The sequence below is a fragment of the Mirounga angustirostris genome, unplaced genomic scaffold (genome assembly GCF_029215605.1).
Source record: "Mirounga angustirostris isolate CCGP_5_RB_7025 unplaced genomic scaffold, mMirAng1.0.hap1 SCAF_3, whole genome shotgun sequence".
NCBI lineage: Eukaryota > Metazoa > Chordata > Mammalia > Carnivora > Phocidae > Mirounga > Mirounga angustirostris.
Window position 1 is genome coordinate 56,178,355 of NW_026991711.1, and position 17,683 is coordinate 56,196,037.

Below are 17,683 nucleotides of genomic sequence, written 5' to 3' on the forward strand. Positions count from 1 at the left end.
TTGATGGCGTTCCTTGTGCTGGAAAAAGTTGTTTCCCACGGAACTGCCTATGCCTTTCTTTCTTTTTTTTTTAATATAGATTTTATTTATTTATTTATTTATTTATTTATTTATTTATTTATTTATTTAGAGCACGTGCCAGAGTCAGGGGAGGGGCAGAGGGAGAGGGAGAAAGAGAAGCAGACTCCCTGCTGAGCTCCATTCCAGGACCCTGAGATCAGGACCTGAGCCGAAATCAAGAGTCAGACACCCAAGCGCCTGAGCCACCCAGGGGCCTCTGCCTTTCTCAGAAATATATTTTATTATCTTCTGTACTTGGGATTTATGACAAATGCAGAAACTTTACTGGACCTTTTATATTTGTAAAATGTCTTCTCGGATTGCTCCTTTCTTCTTGCTGACTCACAAGCCATTCAGCAACAGCATGAGGTTGTATGTTCACCTGTGTTCTGGTATTGTCTTTGCAGTCGAAATCAGCTGTCTGCCCTGCCTGCCTGCCTGTGTGGTCTGCCTCTCAAAGTCTTAATCGCAAGTAACAACAAACTTGGATCGCTGCCAGAAGAGATAGGTCAGCTCAAACAGTTGATGGAGTTGGTATGTTACTGATTTTTAAGATGCCCTTTTTGTTTGTTTACTAGTCCTAGTCTATCAAGGTAGTCAGAAAGACTTTTTGCTGCAGTTGGACAGGGAGGCTGTGTGATAAAGACATTAAGTGGGGGGAAGAACACTCTTGGCTTTGCCCTGGCAGACACAGTTCCTGCAATTGACAGGTTTCCGGTAGTTTACACTTCCTGAAGTTCGCAGGATTTACAGTTCCTGAAGTTTGCAGGTTATCCTGTGGTAGTGAGATCATTTTTTTTTTCAGATTGCATATAAATTTGTGACAAATTACGGATAAACTGGCAGAGTAATGTACAAATAAGTAGGCCAGACTTCATGAATATAAATAATTAATTCAGAAAGAACAGAGTGCTCTGATTCTGTAAGGGTTTTAGTAACCATTGCCCCAAATTGATGAACTCTAAAATGTGACCAAATCCCCAGAGACAAAGAAAAAAAAAAACAAAAAAAACAAAAAGCAAACCCTATGGATGGGTGGATATGGGTTTGTAAGTGTGCACCTGAGTCTAGAACATCGATGGCCAATAACTGTTTTCTTGTGTGCCAACTCCAGTTAATTTCTTTGGGGCCACGTGGAACAGTATGGTGATGACTTGTGAGGCCCAGATAGGGAGTGCTGTGACCCCTTCATCACGTCTGCATGGGGAGTTGGCTGGGAAAGTGACAGCACCCATGTCATATTTGTATCAGCTTTGGTTTAGTACAGAAATGCATTATTGCTGTATAAAGGCATTAAAGGTCAAGAAAGAGTGTCTTCTTCAGGACTTACGTGATAGTGGTATCTGAAACCCATTCCAATGAGCTCACACCAAAATTGGAATTGGTTGTAAAGATGCAGGGGTCTTCTCAAATAGCTAAGTAATCTTGAGAAAGAAGAACAAAACCAGAGGTATCATAATCCCAGATTTCGAGATACATGACAACGCTTGGTAATCAAAACAGTATGGGGGGCGCCTGGGTGGCTCAGTTGGTTAAGCGACTGCTTTCGGCTCAGGTCATGATCCTGGAGTCCCGGGATCGAGTCCCGCATCGGGATCGAGTCCCGCATCGGGCTCCCTGCTCAGCGGGGGGTCTGCTTCTCCCTCTGACCCGCTTCCCTCTCGTGCTCTCTGTCTCTCATTCTCTCTCTCAAATAAATAAATAAAATCTTTAAAAAAAAAAAAACAGTATGGTACTGGCACAGAAACAGACACGCAGATCAGTGGAATAGGATAGAGTGTCCAGAAGTAAACCCATGCTTAAATGGTCAGTTCATCTATGACAAAGGAGGCAAGAATATACAATGGGGAAGAGACAGTCTTTTCAATTAATGGTGTTAGGAAAACTAGACAGCTACATGTAAAAGAATGAAACTGGACCACTTTCTTAGATCATACACAAAAATAAACTCAAAATGGATTAAAGACATAAATGTGAGATCTGAAACTATGAAACTCCTAAAAGAAAACATAGGCAGTAATCTCTTGGACATCGAATAGCCTTAATGATATATTTATGGATATGTCTCCTTAGACAAGGGAAAACAAAAGCAAAAATAAATTATCGAGGCTACACCAAAATAAAAAGCTTTTGCACAGCAAAGGAAACTATTAACAAAACAAAAAAGCAACCTAATGAATGGGAGAATGTATCTGCAAATTATTTATTCAATAAGGAGGTAATATCCAAAATATATGAAGAACTTCTACAACTCAACACCAAAAAAAAAAAAAAAAAAAAATTCTGAATAAAAAATGGACAGAGGACCTGAATAGACGTTTTTCCAAAGAAGACATACAGATGGCCAACAGACACAAGGAAAGATGCTCAATATCACTAATCATCAGGGAAATGCAAATCAGAACCACAATAACACCTCACACCAGTCAGAATTGCTAGTATTAAAAAGACAAAAAATAACAAGTGTTGGCAAGGATGTGGAGAAAAGGGGATCTTCCCACACTGTTGGTGGGAATGTCAATTCATGCAGCCACTATGGAAAACAGTATGGAAATTCCTCAAAAAATTAAAAATAGGATTACCATATGATCTGGTAATTCCACTACTGGGTATTTACCCGAAAAATGCCAAAACACTAATTCGAAAAGATACATGCATACCTATGTTGATTACAGGATTATTTACAATAGCCAAGATATGGAAACAACTCAGGTGTCCATCGATAGATGAATGGATAAAGAAGATGTTGGGGGTGTGTGTGTGTATGTATATATATATATACATACACACACACACACACAAATATATATATGTATATATATATATACACATACACACACACACACACAAATATACCACGGCATATTACTCAGCCATAAGAAAGAATGAAATCTTGTCATTTGTGACAGCATAGATGGACCTAGAGGGTATGAAATAAGTCAGAGAAAGACCGATGCCATATGGTTTCACTTATATGTGGAAACCAAAAAAAAATAGAAAAAAACAAACCAAAAACAGACTCATAAGTAACAGAGAACAACCGGTAATTGCCAGAGGGGATGGGGGCAGGTGGATGAGTGAAATAGATGAATGGGATCAAGAAGTGCAAACTTCCGGGGCTCCTGGGTGGCTCAGTCATTAAAGCGTCTGCCTTTGGCTCAAGTCACGATCTCAGGATCCTGGGATCGAGCCCCAAGTCGGGCTCCTTGTTCAGTAGGGGAGTCTGCTTCTCCCTCTGCTCCTCCCCCTGCTCTTGCTCTCTCAAATAATTAAATAAAATCTTTAAAAAATTAAAAAAAAAAACTACTAGTCATATACATTTTTTCCTTTTTAAAAAATACTTCTTTTTTTTTTTTTTAAAGATTTTATTTATTTATTTGAGAGAGAGAGTGAGAGACAGAGAGCATGAGAGGGAGGAGGGTCAGAGGGAGAAGCAGACTCCCCGCCGAGCAGGGAGCCCGATGCGGGACTCGATCCCGAACTCCAGGATCATGACCTGAGCCGAAGGCAGTCGCTTAACCAACTGAGCCACCCAGGTGCCCCTTTTAAAAAATACTTCTTTTAGGAGTCTGATAAACCACAAAATCCAGGTCTGCTAGAATTTGGATTAAGTCTTACTAACACATTATGAATCGCAGGGTGGGCTTTTCCTGCTTCTTGGGCTCCCACAGCTGGGTGGCACACAAGTGAGGTCAGTCTGCTGGAACCTGTTGGCAGCCGGGCCACGTTTCTGTCCCCCGCAACCTGGGCTTAAGCCGACAGCATGCCCCGCATCTGCTGCGCTGCCGGGCCTGCAGACCAGCTCCTCTGTGATGAGTAGCCCGTGTGCTGAGCCTGGAGCCAGCGCCTCAGCAGAGCAGGGCTTTTCTCAGGTGCTCACGTCAGCGGCTGGCTGGCTCTGCAGCAAGGGCAGAACAGCACTGTCTCCTGCCCTGGGACCCCCAAGCTGTGGGGTGGCTGTAAGGGACCCCTTGAACTTCTCTTAGGCACCCTGTCCAGAGCCCAGCTCTAGCAAAGGCTGCCCTGCCTCTTCGATACACTAACTGTTTAGTGTTGACTAACTCCTTATTAGCACTGTCATCAACTGGCTCTGGTGTCTTTTCTCCACCAGCAATCACTGTTGAATCCTTGAATCCTAGAATGTTAGAGCCATAGGGGTTCTAAAAGCATCTGGTCCAAGCTCTTGACATCTTACAAATGAAAAAACCCAAGATAGAGAGGCGGTGTGTGAAGGTCGCTGTGTTGTAGCTGACTTGTGGCCTGAGCTGAAACACCCTCACCCAGCACTGTTTGATGGGAAGATAATGCAGGCAACAAATGTTTATTCTCTTCTCTTCTCTTCTCTTCTCTTCTCTTCTCTTCTCTTCTCTTCTCTTCTCTTCTCTTCTCTTCTCTTCTCTTCTCTTCTCTTAATTTCTATTCTTTCTTCTCCTCTCCTCTCCTACTCTGCTCTACTCTATTCTATTTCTATTCTCTCTTCTCCTCTCCTCTCCTACTCTGCTCTACTCTACTCATTCTTAATTCCAATGTAGTTGACATACAGTGTTAGTTTCAGGTGATTCAGCACTTTGATATATCACCCGGTACTTATCATGACAAGTGCACTCCTTAATCCCCATCACCTATTTCATCCATCCCCCACACCTACCTCCCCTCTGGTAACCATTAATTGGTTCTCTATAGTTAAGAGTCTGTTTCTTGGCTTGTTTCTTTCTATCTCCTCTTTTTCCTTTGCTCATTTGTTTTGTTTTTAAAATTCTGCACATGTGGTATTTGTCTTTCCCTGACTTATTTCACTCCGCATAACACTCTCTAGCTGCACTCATGTTGTTGCAAATGGCAAGATTCCATTCTTTTTTATGGCTGAATAATATTCCTCTGTGTGTGTGTGTGTGTGTGTGTGTGTCTGTGTGTCTGTGTGTCTTTGTGTCTTCTTTAACCATTTATCAGTCAATGGACACTTGGGCTGTTTCCACAATATGGCTATTGTAAATAATGCTGCTATAAACATCGGGGTGCATGTATCCCTTTGAATTAGTATTTTATATTCTTTGGGTAAATACCCAGTAGTGTGATTGCTGGATCATAGAGTAGTTCTGTTTTTAACTTTTTTGAGGAACCTCCATACCGTTTTCCACATGGCTTCACCAGTTTGCATTCCACTGAAAAAGGAACAGTGCACAAGGGTTCCTTTTTCTCCACATTGTCACCAACATTTGTTGTTTCTTGTGTTTTTGATTTTAGCCATTCTGACAGGTGTGAGGTGATATCTCATTGTAGTTTTTTTTTTTAAAGATTTTATTTATTTATTTGATAGAGAGAGACACAGCGAGAGAGGGAACACAAGCAGGGGGAGTGGGAGAGGGAGAAGCAGGCCTCCTGCGGAGCAGGGAGCCCGATGCGGGGCTCGATCCCAGGACCCTGTGATCATGACCTGAGCTGAAGGCAGACACTTAACGACTGAGCCACCCAGGCGCCCCTCATTGTAGTTTTGATTTGCATTTCCCTGATGATGAGTGATGTTGAGCACCTTTTCATGTGTCTGTTGGTTATCTGTTGGCCATCTTCTTTGGAGAGATGTCTGTTCATGTCTTCTGACCATTTTTTAAATTGGATTATTTTTGGGGGGGGTGTTGAGTTGTATAAGTTCTTTACATATTTTGGATACTAACCCTTTATTGGATATGTCATTTGCAAATATCTTCTCCCATTCAGTAGGTTGCCTTTTAGTTTTGTAGATTGTTTCCTTTGCTGTGCAGAAGCTTTTTATTTTGATGTAGTCCCAATAGTTTAGTTTATTTTTGCTTTTGTTTCCCTTGCCTCAAGAGACGTATCTAGAAAAATATTGATATGGCTCATGTCACAGACCTTACTACCTGTGCTCTCTTTGAGGATTTTTATGGTTTCAGGTCTCACATTTAGGTATTTAATCCATTTTGAATTTTTGTGTATGGTGTAAAAAAGTGGTCCAGTTTCATTGTTTTGCATGTAACTGTCCAGTTTTCCCAACACCATTTATTGAAGAGACTGTCTTTTTCCCATTGGATATTCTTATCTGCATTGTCAAAGGTTAATTGACCATATAATTGTGGATTTATTTCTGGGTTTTCTATTCTGTTCCATTGATTTATATGTCTGTTTTTGTGTGGGTACCATAGTGTTTTGATTACTACAGCTTTGTAATGTAACTTGAAGTCCGGAATTGTGATGTCTTCAGCTTTGCTTTGCTTTTCCAAGATTGCATTGGCAATTTTGGAGTCTTTGAGGTTCCATATAAATTTAAGGATTGTTTGTTCTAGTTCTGTGAAAACTGCTGTTGGTATTTTGATAGAGATTGCATTAAATATATAGATTGCTTTGGGTAGTATAGACATTTTAACAATATTTGTTCTTCTAATCCATGAGCATGGAATGTCTTTCCATTTCTTTGTGTCATCTTCAATTTCTGTCATCGATGTTTTATAGTTTTTAGAGTACAAGTCTTTTTCCTCTTTGGTTAGGTTTATTTCTAGGTATCTTATTTTTGGTATAATGGTAAATGGGATTATTTTCTTAATTTCTCTTTGTGCTGCTTCATTATTAGTGTATAGAAATGCAGCAGATTTCTGTACATTGACTTTTTATCCTGAGACTTTACCGAATTAATTTATCAGTTCTAGTAGTTTTTTGGTGGTCTTTTGGGTTTTCTATATGGAATATCATGTCATCTGCAAATAGTGACGGTTTTACTTCTTCTTTACCAATTTGGATGCCTTGTATTTCTTTTTGTTGTCTCATTGCTGTCAGCAAATCTAATTTTAAATGTACTGTTAGCCACATTTTTTAAAAAAGCAAGTGAAATTAATTTTAATAATTTATTTTATGCAAGATGGCTAAAATATTATTTCAGCATGTATGCAATATAAAGTTAATGAGGTATTTTATATATTATTTTCATATTAAGTCTTTGAAGTCCTGTGTATATTTTACACTGCCAACATCTCACAGGTTGGACCAGCCACATTTCTCATGCTCAGTAGCCACGTGCGGGTGGGGCAGCTCTGTAGCCTGTGTTCTTTAATTGTGTGAGCATGCATGATGTTTGAGAAAAGCATTTATTTCTGACCTTGGTGAATATTAAGTTAGTTGCCATTATTTAACCACAAGAGGGGACTGGCCTTGCTTAAGGTCACAGACTAAAAAAAGATTAGTTTCCATTCCGTTCTTATTTATCTTTCATCTCTTTTTGCTTAAAATAGTAGTGCTACTGTAGGTACCCATGTCAAATGATTTTTAGCTATCAGTTGGAAAGAAATTCCCTGGAGAGCCTGAAGTAATTCTAGACTTGGTTGGGAGACTTTTTGTTTTATAGCTACATGGTAACCAACTTGTTAAAAAATTGGAGAGCCAATTTTTTGCCCCCCCCCCCCCCCCCCCCCCCCCGCCCCAAGCATTCAGAGTACCTTAAGCCAATTAGGTGCTGATAAAATCACTCCGCTTATCAGGCTCTGAGCACTGTTTAGCTATTTTGGAAGAAATATTTTTAAATTTCACATTAGACTCAAAGAGTATCCTACATGGAGTTGTAAACCCTCTTCTGTTCCAAGTGTGAGTATTCCAGAGTCATCACTGGCCTGAAAAACAAAAACAAAAGCACCTTAGCTGTCTGCAAGAAAGAAGAAGTCCTCTCTAATTTTTAAGAGGAACTAAAATTGGAAAACACCATCTTACCATCTTATATATATCACAGTTATCTGAAAATAAAACAAAAAGCAATGCCATGCAGAGATCGGCTCGTCTAGCCATTTGAGATTGTGCAGAGAACAAAGGAACTCAATTGTTCCTCCTTCCATGAAGAAGCCATTAAGTAACATCTACTGAGATGTCCTTTTTTGAATCCATGAGAATCCAGGATAGAGTTCCATGTTTCAGATGCAAGAGAATTTAAGGAATCCTAGCTCTGTGGAGCTGGCCCCTCCAGGGTCATTTCTGATGGGAATGATCTAGACCTTTCTGACGTTCTTGGCCACTTTGAATTACTTCTGTCTCTCTCGTACACTCAGAGCTGTAGCTGTAATCCATATGTTGCTTTGTAAGTCTTTGTATCTGGGTGTTCTTTCTGTAAGAGAAAGAAAAAAAGCCCTGGCATTTACTGAGCACCTACTATATGCCTGGCACTCTGCTAGGTACATGACATGGATTATTTTGTATAATCTTGACAGTAACTCAGCAAGGTAGATATCATATCCATATTCCGTAGACAAATTTGAGTTTCAGAATTACTTACCCAAAGCCATGGGGCTATGGAGTGGTGGAGCTGGGGTGAAAACCAGTTCTGTGTGAAAGCCCCAACCCTGTCAACAGCACCACACAGCTGTGCTTGCTGCGTCTTCTTCTAGATGACGTGTCTCATGAGAGGGGCCATGTTTTGTTTGTTTGTTTGTTTGCTGAGTTCCTGGCTCACCTTGCAGTGGTTTTCCCATTAAAGTTGGGGCAGAGCACAAACAGCCAAAAGTGAATCAGAGAATGAATGTTACAAAAACAGGGGCAGTGTCTGTCTGGAAGTTTCCTCACGGAGGACCTACAGCCAGTCAGGGAAGGTCAGTAGAACATTCTGGTATTGACTAACCCTTATTTCACTCATTAAAACCACATTAACATTTGGAGACATGGTTCCTTTACTGTCAAACCATGCCTGAAGGAAAAGGCATGCTGAATATTTGGTAAGAGATGCCATGTGAATGGCCTATGTTATAATTCCCAAACACCTGTGAAGAAAAGCACACCAAGTTAGAGCACAGTGAAGGTGAGTTTCCTCATGGTTCCCTATGCATGCTGATGTCCTGGGGTCCAGAGGTGCTCTAGCCCTTGTGTGGTTTCTTTCAGTTTGTCTTTCTCCAACTCAGGCGGTGAAAATTGTGGCTTCCAGCTCTTACCTCCATGTAAGGGAACTTAGTATCTGTGATCCAGAAACCTGCTCTTACCACTGAAAAGCTAACAGAGCCCTGACACAAGTAACAACGATTGAAAGGTGCATTGTCTGGCTCTGACTAGACAGCTCATTTTTTATTCTCTTTTCATGAAATGTTTGTTTGTGTGGGGAGTTTGAATTCGATCATTGATTATAGACAGAGGGTGTATTGGCCTGCTTCTGAGGAAAATCCCTTCTTCATTTTCATCCATAGCATTCCAACCTCTGGGCTAGGTGTAGGGGAGATATAAATTCATGTATCTGCCATAATCATTTTTCCATTTGTAGTCTCCGGAGATACCTCCTAACGTCTCTAGTTTCTGTGAGACAGTTGGATATCCATGGCTTGTTTAAGATCCATTCTGCTGAAGAGCATTGGGGTAGGACAGATGTTTGTGGATATGTGAAAGGGTGTGAAGTAGAGTTTTATACTGGAAGAAGACATCCAGTAAGCATTGGGAGGTGGTAATTTATCATACCAGGGGTTGCTTGAAAAAGTCTTGAGTTTAATGAACATATTGATTTTTCTTAGAAAAGTTCTGACTACAGGCATTGAGGTTTCTGATTGCTAAGAAATCAAAATTGACATTATTCCTAAGTGAGTTAACTATCTGTCTTTCAAAATCTCTTCATTATTTCTGTTGTGATAAATGGATTTTCCCAATATTCCAAGGAAATTTGAATTTTTTTAATCTTGCCACTTCTTTTTACATAGGCACAGAGAGGTTAAGACATTTACTTAAAGTTACATAGTGAATCATACAACAGACATTTCCCAAAAAAAGAGCGTGATCCCATGATGGGAATTAATATCTTGAATTTCCTGTCAGAATGTTCGCATTTCCTCCAATTAAATAAAGAGCTACATTTGTTATGAAAATACGACTTCAGCAATTGTATAAGCACATTAGGTTTTTGAAAACCCGAGAGTCAGAGCAAGGTAGCTCATGAGAATACCGTGTGCATTTTCACAGGGTGGCCTGGTCTCACTGGACATCTTCCCTAACCAAGATCATCTTGACCCAATACGCAGTAGACGTGTTGGTTTTCATTAGAGGTTACTCCTTAAAAAACACTTTGTTTTTGTTTTTTTAAATATTATTTTCTGAAAGTGAACATTATCTAGCTTAATAATCCCTGAATTAACCTGATGTTTTAAATCCTTGTCATTTCTGCATCCTGAAGGTAAATTAACAACTAACACTTAATAACAAAAATCTATTAGTCTCCAATGTGCATTAAACACTTCTAGAGACTTCCTTTATTGCCTGGAAGGACTGGCATGAAATGACTCTAAAGTTTCTCCTTTGGTTACTTAAAAACATGTTGATTAAACCAGTGAGAAGAAAGTATGTTTTAAGTCATAGTTAAAATTTTCTATTTTGTTTTTTATCTCACTAACTAAATTAGACTGGCTGGTCCATAAAAACTTAAGTTTGAGTATTTATGTTAATATTTAATAATTAGGTTCATTTCTGTATAAAAAAGAATTAGTAAATATTTATGACATGTTTGTGATTATTTCTTTTTGGCCTGCCTGTACATTTGCAATATTATAACAGTAAATATATGGTAATTTGATTCACTGAAGCTTGCAATCATTATTTTCTAAGATATAGCTTAGGGGCTAATAGACAATTCAGAAGGGATTCATTTGACTATTCAAAGAAGCCACTGAATCTGGAATTCATAGCTTGGGAAATTCTCACTAAATGCAGAAGTATGAGGCATTGGTGTTATTTATCTATTAAATTTATTTTCCTAACCGTTATCTTTTTAAAATGAACTCAGAATTTTAAAAAACCATACCTTAGGCTAAACGTGGACAGACATGTGCTAGAGCACTGGACCATTCTAGGAATATTGCTTTTTCATGTTCTAAACTGAAACATCTTACCCAAAGCATTTAGACTATTATCCTCTCTTTCCTCCTCCTCATTCCCCAGCTAATTAAGACATGGGGGGGGGGTTATTTTTGTGATGAAATTCATGGCTCTTTAAAATTTAGCAAGGTTCAGTAACTGGGAGACAATCGAGTTTTGCATAGTTTCTACAGTATTGATTATACAATAGTGAAAAAAGTCTTTACCTCGATTTCATGCTAAATCTGCCTGGGCATTTTCCCCTCATTATTTTGGCAGGACAGGAAATAACGGACAACAGAGTACTATTAAAATAATTTGGCCTTCACTATACACCCTTCAAAATGTGAATGGACAATTGGACTTTGTGTTTCTAATTGTCTACAGATGTCCTGTCGTGTAGGTCAGAAGGAAAAACTCTTTATCATTATGTTTTGTTTTGTTTTTTTAAGTGTCAATTGGGTAACCGCTTTCCTTACTGGTAAATAAGCACTTAAATACAGCTGAAGGGAGTTGATTTTCCTTGATAAAGCCATTATGTTAGAAATATATGTTAGGAAAAAATAAATCCCATATATATAGGGAACCAGGCATACCCTTTCCGGCTAACCAGAGGGTAATCAACAGAATGCAAGGTGAATATAGTTCCCTCAAAGAAATAGGATAAGACTGAATGAGACTTTATGCTGTGAATAAGCTGCCCAAATATATGTTATCTCTCTTTCCCTCTCTCCCCTCTTTTTTTTTTTTAAAGAGTGATTTTTGGAGGGCGCCTGCGTGGGTCAGTTGGTTGAGTATCCGACTCTTGGTTTAGGCTCGGGTCGTGGTCTCTGGGTCTTGGGATCGAGCCCCGTATCAGGCTCCATGCTCAACAGGGGTCTGCTTGGGACTCTCTTTCCCTCTGCCCCTCCCCTCTCTCAAAATAAATCATAAAAGAAAAGAATGATTTTTAAAAGAATTCTGTCCTTGAAACTTCTGAAAATTGTCAGTTTCATATCAAAAATTTGATTCCCCTAAACTGCAAAAAGGGTCTTTTCTCATGCGGTCGCTCACAGACTTATAAAAACTTACTATAGATGTCAGTAACATAACTTCTCTCTAGAGACGGAAAATTCCCACTATTTCTTCCCCCATGCCCCCTTCCCTCCTGCTAACCATCACCAGCATGACTGTGCCTGTCTGTGAGCCCAATAGAATGGTTTAATCTCATATATTTCTGGGGCTTACATGCATACACTTTATGTGAGGGCTCTTCTAAAAGAGAATGGAATGGTACCTCTTGCTTATTTGTGACTTGGTTGAGGCGAAGAAAGACAGATTTCATTGAAAGGATTTGGTTGTTGATATCTGTGACTGATCAGATGCCATAGTAATTGGGAAAAGGTAGCATTTCCCTTTTTATTTCTCATATATGGAAGTATATGCTGAGAGGCAGAATTGTTTACTGACTCAGTGAGGGGCTCAAAGTGACTGAACAAATCTCTGGACCTTTTAATTCTATAATTACTTCCTCCAACTTTTATTTCTCTGAAGATATACTTGTGGGTTTTTATTTTTGTTTTTAAACACTAGGGATGTTTTTCATGGAATTTTATGTGGCTTTTCTGGGCCAGGAGTGATGCATCAACAGCCAGCCTGGGGGTGATGCCCTTGAACACCTAGTGTTGTGAGCCCTGTCACACGCCACCTCACCTCAGTCTGATGCAGAGCACCGAGCGGTACCACGGCTGATTGCACTGTTGTGCAATCTACAGCCTCTACAGAGGGCTGCTCCATTCCCTTTAGCAGGAGTGATTTTATTCCTCTTTGGCAAGTGATACTATTTAGCAGCCTTGTAACCTTGCCAGATTGGTGGGTCACCTGAGGATTTTTAGATGAGAAGAGATTAGAGGGCAGTGATCCCCTGCGTTCTGCATAGTCCTGCTCTTACACGAGCCCTGGGGTTGCTGGGGATGGGTCAACGGTGAGTTCTCATCTGAGTGAATGTGAAACTCCTCTGCTGCCTTGTGAAAGGGGGAATTTTTGCAGGTTCACAAGTGATGTGGGGAATTTAAAGACTCAATCTCATCGGGATCAAACTTAGCCCAAGTATATCTGTGATTCTGCCATTTCAAGCAAGACCTGCCAGGGATTGGTGTGTATGTTGGAGCATCCTGGGGTTCCAGCTGTGAGGCAGAATCAGAGTGTCAACATGAATGGACTTCAGAAATTTCATCCAATATTTATTTATTTATTTTTTAAAGATTTTATTTATTTATTTGAGAGAGAGAGAATGAGAGAGAGCACATGAGAAGGGGGAGGGTCAGAGGGAAAAGCAGGCTCCTCACTGAGCAGGGAGCCCGATGCGGGACTCAATCCAGGGACTCCAGGATCATGACCTGAGCTGAAGGCAGTCGTTTAACCAACTGAGCCACCCAGGCGCCCGCATCCAATATTTATTGATCTCTTACTTCATACCTGGCATTCTGCTCGGCACCAGGAAGATGGAGTGGATAAGACCCGGTATCTTCCATCTGGGAGCTCACAGGCTCATAAGAGAAGGCAAATGTGTGAGCATATGAATACTGTAATAGTTTATGCATAGGGCCACAGAGGGAAAAGTGGTCATTCTCCCTGGGTGTTAGTTCAGAGGGCGATAAATGGGAGAAACCTCCACGAAGTTTCAGAGAGGAGCGAGCCTTGAATTAAATCTTGAAAGAGGTAGGTGGGACAAGAGGACAATATTGGGGAATGGCATACCAGACAGGGAGGAGCCTGAACAGGTTTGGGACCATGAAACACCTTGGCACACGCTGGTGACAGCAGTCGGTAATGACATGGCTTGAGGACGCAAGGGAGGGCTTTCAGAGAGATGGTGCTAGAGAAGCAGAACTGAACTGTGTGTGGCTTCTGGGCCCTGCCCCAGAGTTGGAACCTTTACCCCATGGGTTTCCCAGGAGCTGTTGCAAATATCTAAGCTGGTAACTGACATGGTGAAATGCACACTCTGGCAGCTCTGTGAATGATGGATCTGGGAAGCAGACCCATCTAAGGAACCAATCAAGGAGACCATTATAGTGTCTCATGAGAGAGAATGCTGCTCTGGACTAGAGAGTAGCTGGGGTGGGGGGTGAGAGCAGAGCAGAGCTTCCAGAGAAGGAGGAAGAGTGGGATGGGGGAGAGTATAATAACATTGTAAATGTCACAGCTTTCATTTTGCATGTGTCAAAAGGTGGTTCCAATCAACGGTTAATGGGATATCAGTGTTTCAGTGCAAAAAAAGACATCATCCACATGCCCCACAGTCTTGCTTATAAAATGTACTTAAAGGTGTTTAGGCCCACAATATTCGCAGCCTTCCAGTAAGAACTCCATCTTACATAAATTGTGCATCCAAAAGATGCATTAATAGTCGTAGGTTCTCACTGTAAAATGTGTTTGGTAAGTAGGATATGTAACCTTCTATTTCAAGGCACTGTGGGATAGTGGCCTGACTGGGTGGGCGTTCGTTCCAAGTGTTAACTGCCTTGGACGCCTGACGTAACCTCCCTGAGCCTCGTTTTTCTGACTGTAAAAATTAAGCTGTGAATACTGTCTCATGGGTTCGAGAATTACGAGATTGAAGCACATGAACGCAGCAGGCGCGAGGCCCTCAAAGTAGCCCCCGAATGCTCCAGACATCCTTCCTTTCTTCTTTTTTTTCCTCCTCAAGGGATGTTCAAAATGGTGCACTTTCTTTTTCTTCTCTGTGCTAAGCCTTACTTGGCCGGGGATGTACAGACCAAGATAAAAATGTACTTGAGTAGTTGTCCTCATATTTAAATTCCTTAAGAAGGTTTCACATGAAATGCTTGATTTCCTGGAAAAGGGTGTTTATCCTTTCTGCCTTTGCCTTTGATGCAGGATGTCAGCTGCAACGAGATCACGGCCTTGCCCCAGCAGATAGGTCAGTTGAAATCTCTACGGGAACTGAATGTCAGAAGAAATTACCTTAAAGTTTTACCACAAGGTAAAAAAGAATAAAGCAGGAGATGTTTATTCTTTTTGTTTGTTTGTTTACTTATGTGAAGAAGGTAGTTTGTCTAGTCATGTTTGGGTATGCCTAATGATATTAATTATTAATTAATTATATGAATATGAATTATATGAATTTCACATGCAGATACCAGAAAAGTTAATATTCAGCTTTTAATTTGTCTCGAGGAGTACAGCAATGCAGCCATTCCCCCATATGAGGCTGTGTGTATGTTAGTTTGCTCAGGCTCACGTAACAGAGTATTACAGATTGAGTGACTTAAACCACAGAAATTTATTTTCTCACAATTCTGGAGGCAGGAAGTCTAAGATCAAGGTGTCTTCTGAGGCTTTGGTCCTCGGCATACAGATGGCTCTCTTCTCCCTGTGTCCTCACATCATCCTCCTTCTGTGTCTCTGTCCTAATCTCTTCTTATAAGGACACCAGTCATATTGGGCTAGGGCCCACTCAAATGACCTCATGTTAACTTAATGACCCCTTTAAAGGCCTTATCTCCAGATACAGTCACATTCTGAGGTACCGGGAGTTAGGACTCCAACATAGGAAATTTGGGGACACACGATTCAGCTCGTAACAGGAGGCAACATGAGTTGTTTTTGGTGTGTATGTGTGATGTTTTGGAATGTCGAGCCAACACTTTAGGCGATGTGCTTGGTGTTATAGATCCAGCTGTTAAGATTTCTGGCTTTGAGCATCTGGTCGCCCTAGTTGGGAACCACCCCTCGTGTCTATAATACATGCTTCAGGTGAGGATTCTACCCCTGCTGAGGTGGTACTTGGACTAATGTCACTGGTAGTTTTGGTGAGTCTCCCAAAGGCCAGAAGCAAGGATCCTCCAGAACCTCAGCGCTGAGACTGGTTGCCCTCTCAGACATCCCTGCTCAGGAGCCAGACTCAGGCAGACCCTTCCCTGCACCTGTGAGCTTCTACAGTATGTCCCTCTGAGACATCGACTCTTGAGTTCAAATAAAAAGATACATTTCTTCAGAAAGTGTGCACCATTAAGAACTTTGATAAGCAGCTTTGTAGATAATGGTGGATCTGAATTTCCTATTTTGGGATTGTTATTTGGACTTGAATCAGAATGAGCTGATGAGCAGAATACTGAATGCTTCCCCCAAAACGTACTCTGGTTTTCAAAGATCGCATTGATTTCCATCAGTTTCATTTAAGGCCATGAGGCATACTGGATTTCAAATACATAATTAAAAATATACCTCAAAGCAAAAGCATATATTTGGAAACAAAAACAAAAGCATTTGGTTAATCTGACACAACTGCAGCTAGTTGAGAACTGCCTGATTTTTATTATTCAGTTCCTGCATCTTGATCTTTGGTTTGAAGGCAGGCAGATGAAGCTCATGGAAGGGAAAGAACTTTATAAAATGCAATGTGCTTTATAGATGGGAGGTTTGAATGCCTACCTGCCATCTGTCACCTTTCTTGCACTGACCAGCATTTTAAAGAAGTAGAATTAGAAACTGTCTCAGCGCAAGGATGTACTACTTTATTGCTTGAGATAACTTGGTATGAAAACATGATATTTTTCATTCTGTCATTGTCTAATCCATTTTGAATGGATGAAATTGTTTTTCTTGGTTGGAGCAAGTGCAGAGGGGAAACACTCTTACCAACAGCACATTTCTAAGCATTTAACCTTTTGTGGCATTAAAGAAAACTGGCCTCTAAATGTAGCTCTCATGCTAATCATTGAAAAATCATTACAGAACATCAGACTCTCATTTTCAAAAGAAAAATGTAAGAGAGTCATTTCACGGTTGCCTGTAATAGTCTAGAAACGTGTAAACAGTGTGTCTGCAAACCAAGGTTTTTCTTTCTCTCAGCACTCTCTATGCTCTTACCTTAAGAGCATTCCTTTCCCTTGAAAAGATCAGTTATACATTTCTATCCTTTTCATAATTGTGTTTTCTCAGGTTTAATATTTTAAAATATATTCAAAGCTAAAACTTCAGTTTACTGGAAAAATCTTTTTTTTCCTTTTTTTTTTTATAACTTCCTGAATATCAAGTTTCTTTTTTGCTTCACTCTGGAGAACTCTATTAACAAAAGAGCATTGATAGTGCTTTCAGGCAGTGAATTTAAAGATTTTCCATATTGACTTGTTTTTCCTCTGTGAGTACCCCTCCCCGTATGCTTTCAATCTGAGGAGGGAAAACAAGTCTGTGGCCTAATTACCCATATCAATTTTGTGGTGCTTTTTCTACAAATACTGCAATGAGGAGACCATATTTTGTTTTTTCTAGGACCAGAATGGACAGAGTTAAGATTAAAGGAGCCAGTCATTGACCTTCTTTGCAACAGAAGATTCCTTGGGATTTTTTTTTTCTTCCTCCCTTTTCCTGCCCGGTTTCTTTTGACCATTTCTGGGCTGGAGTTATCATCACCCCTCACCCCCACCCCCATTTTCTTGTTAGGAAACTGCCAGGCTCTTGTTTTCCTAAACTAAGATGGTAGTTGTGTTCCAAACTGCAGTTAACAGGAACAGTCATTATAAAAATCATTCTTACTTTATTTACCTTATTTATTTAAGTTGCCTCTTCTCCCCTTCCTGCTACGGCTGCCAGGAACTTGGCCCTCAGTCTTGCTTAAAAGTCTTCACTTTCAGCGGCAAAGACTTGCTGAAGATCCAGACTCCAGTTAGATTTTGCCACTAATTTGCCAACCTAAGTTTAGTGAGTAAAATTAACAGTCTCAGAGATGGATTAATATCACTAAGGGTTACAGCAAGGAGATATTTGTCTCGTATATAAATCCCTCTAAGCCTTAGCCCTGTTT

The 17,683-nt window shown here is 40.4% G+C and overlaps 1 protein-coding gene across 6 annotated transcripts in view; it reads left to right on the forward strand.

Moving 5' to 3' along the window:
• Positions 1 to 17,683, forward strand: part of LRCH1 (leucine rich repeats and calponin homology domain containing 1) — a 191,425-nt gene that overhangs the window by 111,618 nt on the left and 62,124 nt on the right. For all 6 annotated transcript variants that reach the window (XM_045869457.3, XM_064586101.1, XM_064586100.1 and 3 more), the window contains 2 exons: positions 468 to 594; positions 14,755 to 14,860. In XM_045869457.3, coding sequence (XP_045725413.1) covers positions 468 to 594; positions 14,755 to 14,860 — 233 coding nt within the window. The remainder of the gene's footprint in view (positions 1 to 467; positions 595 to 14,754; positions 14,861 to 17,683) is intronic.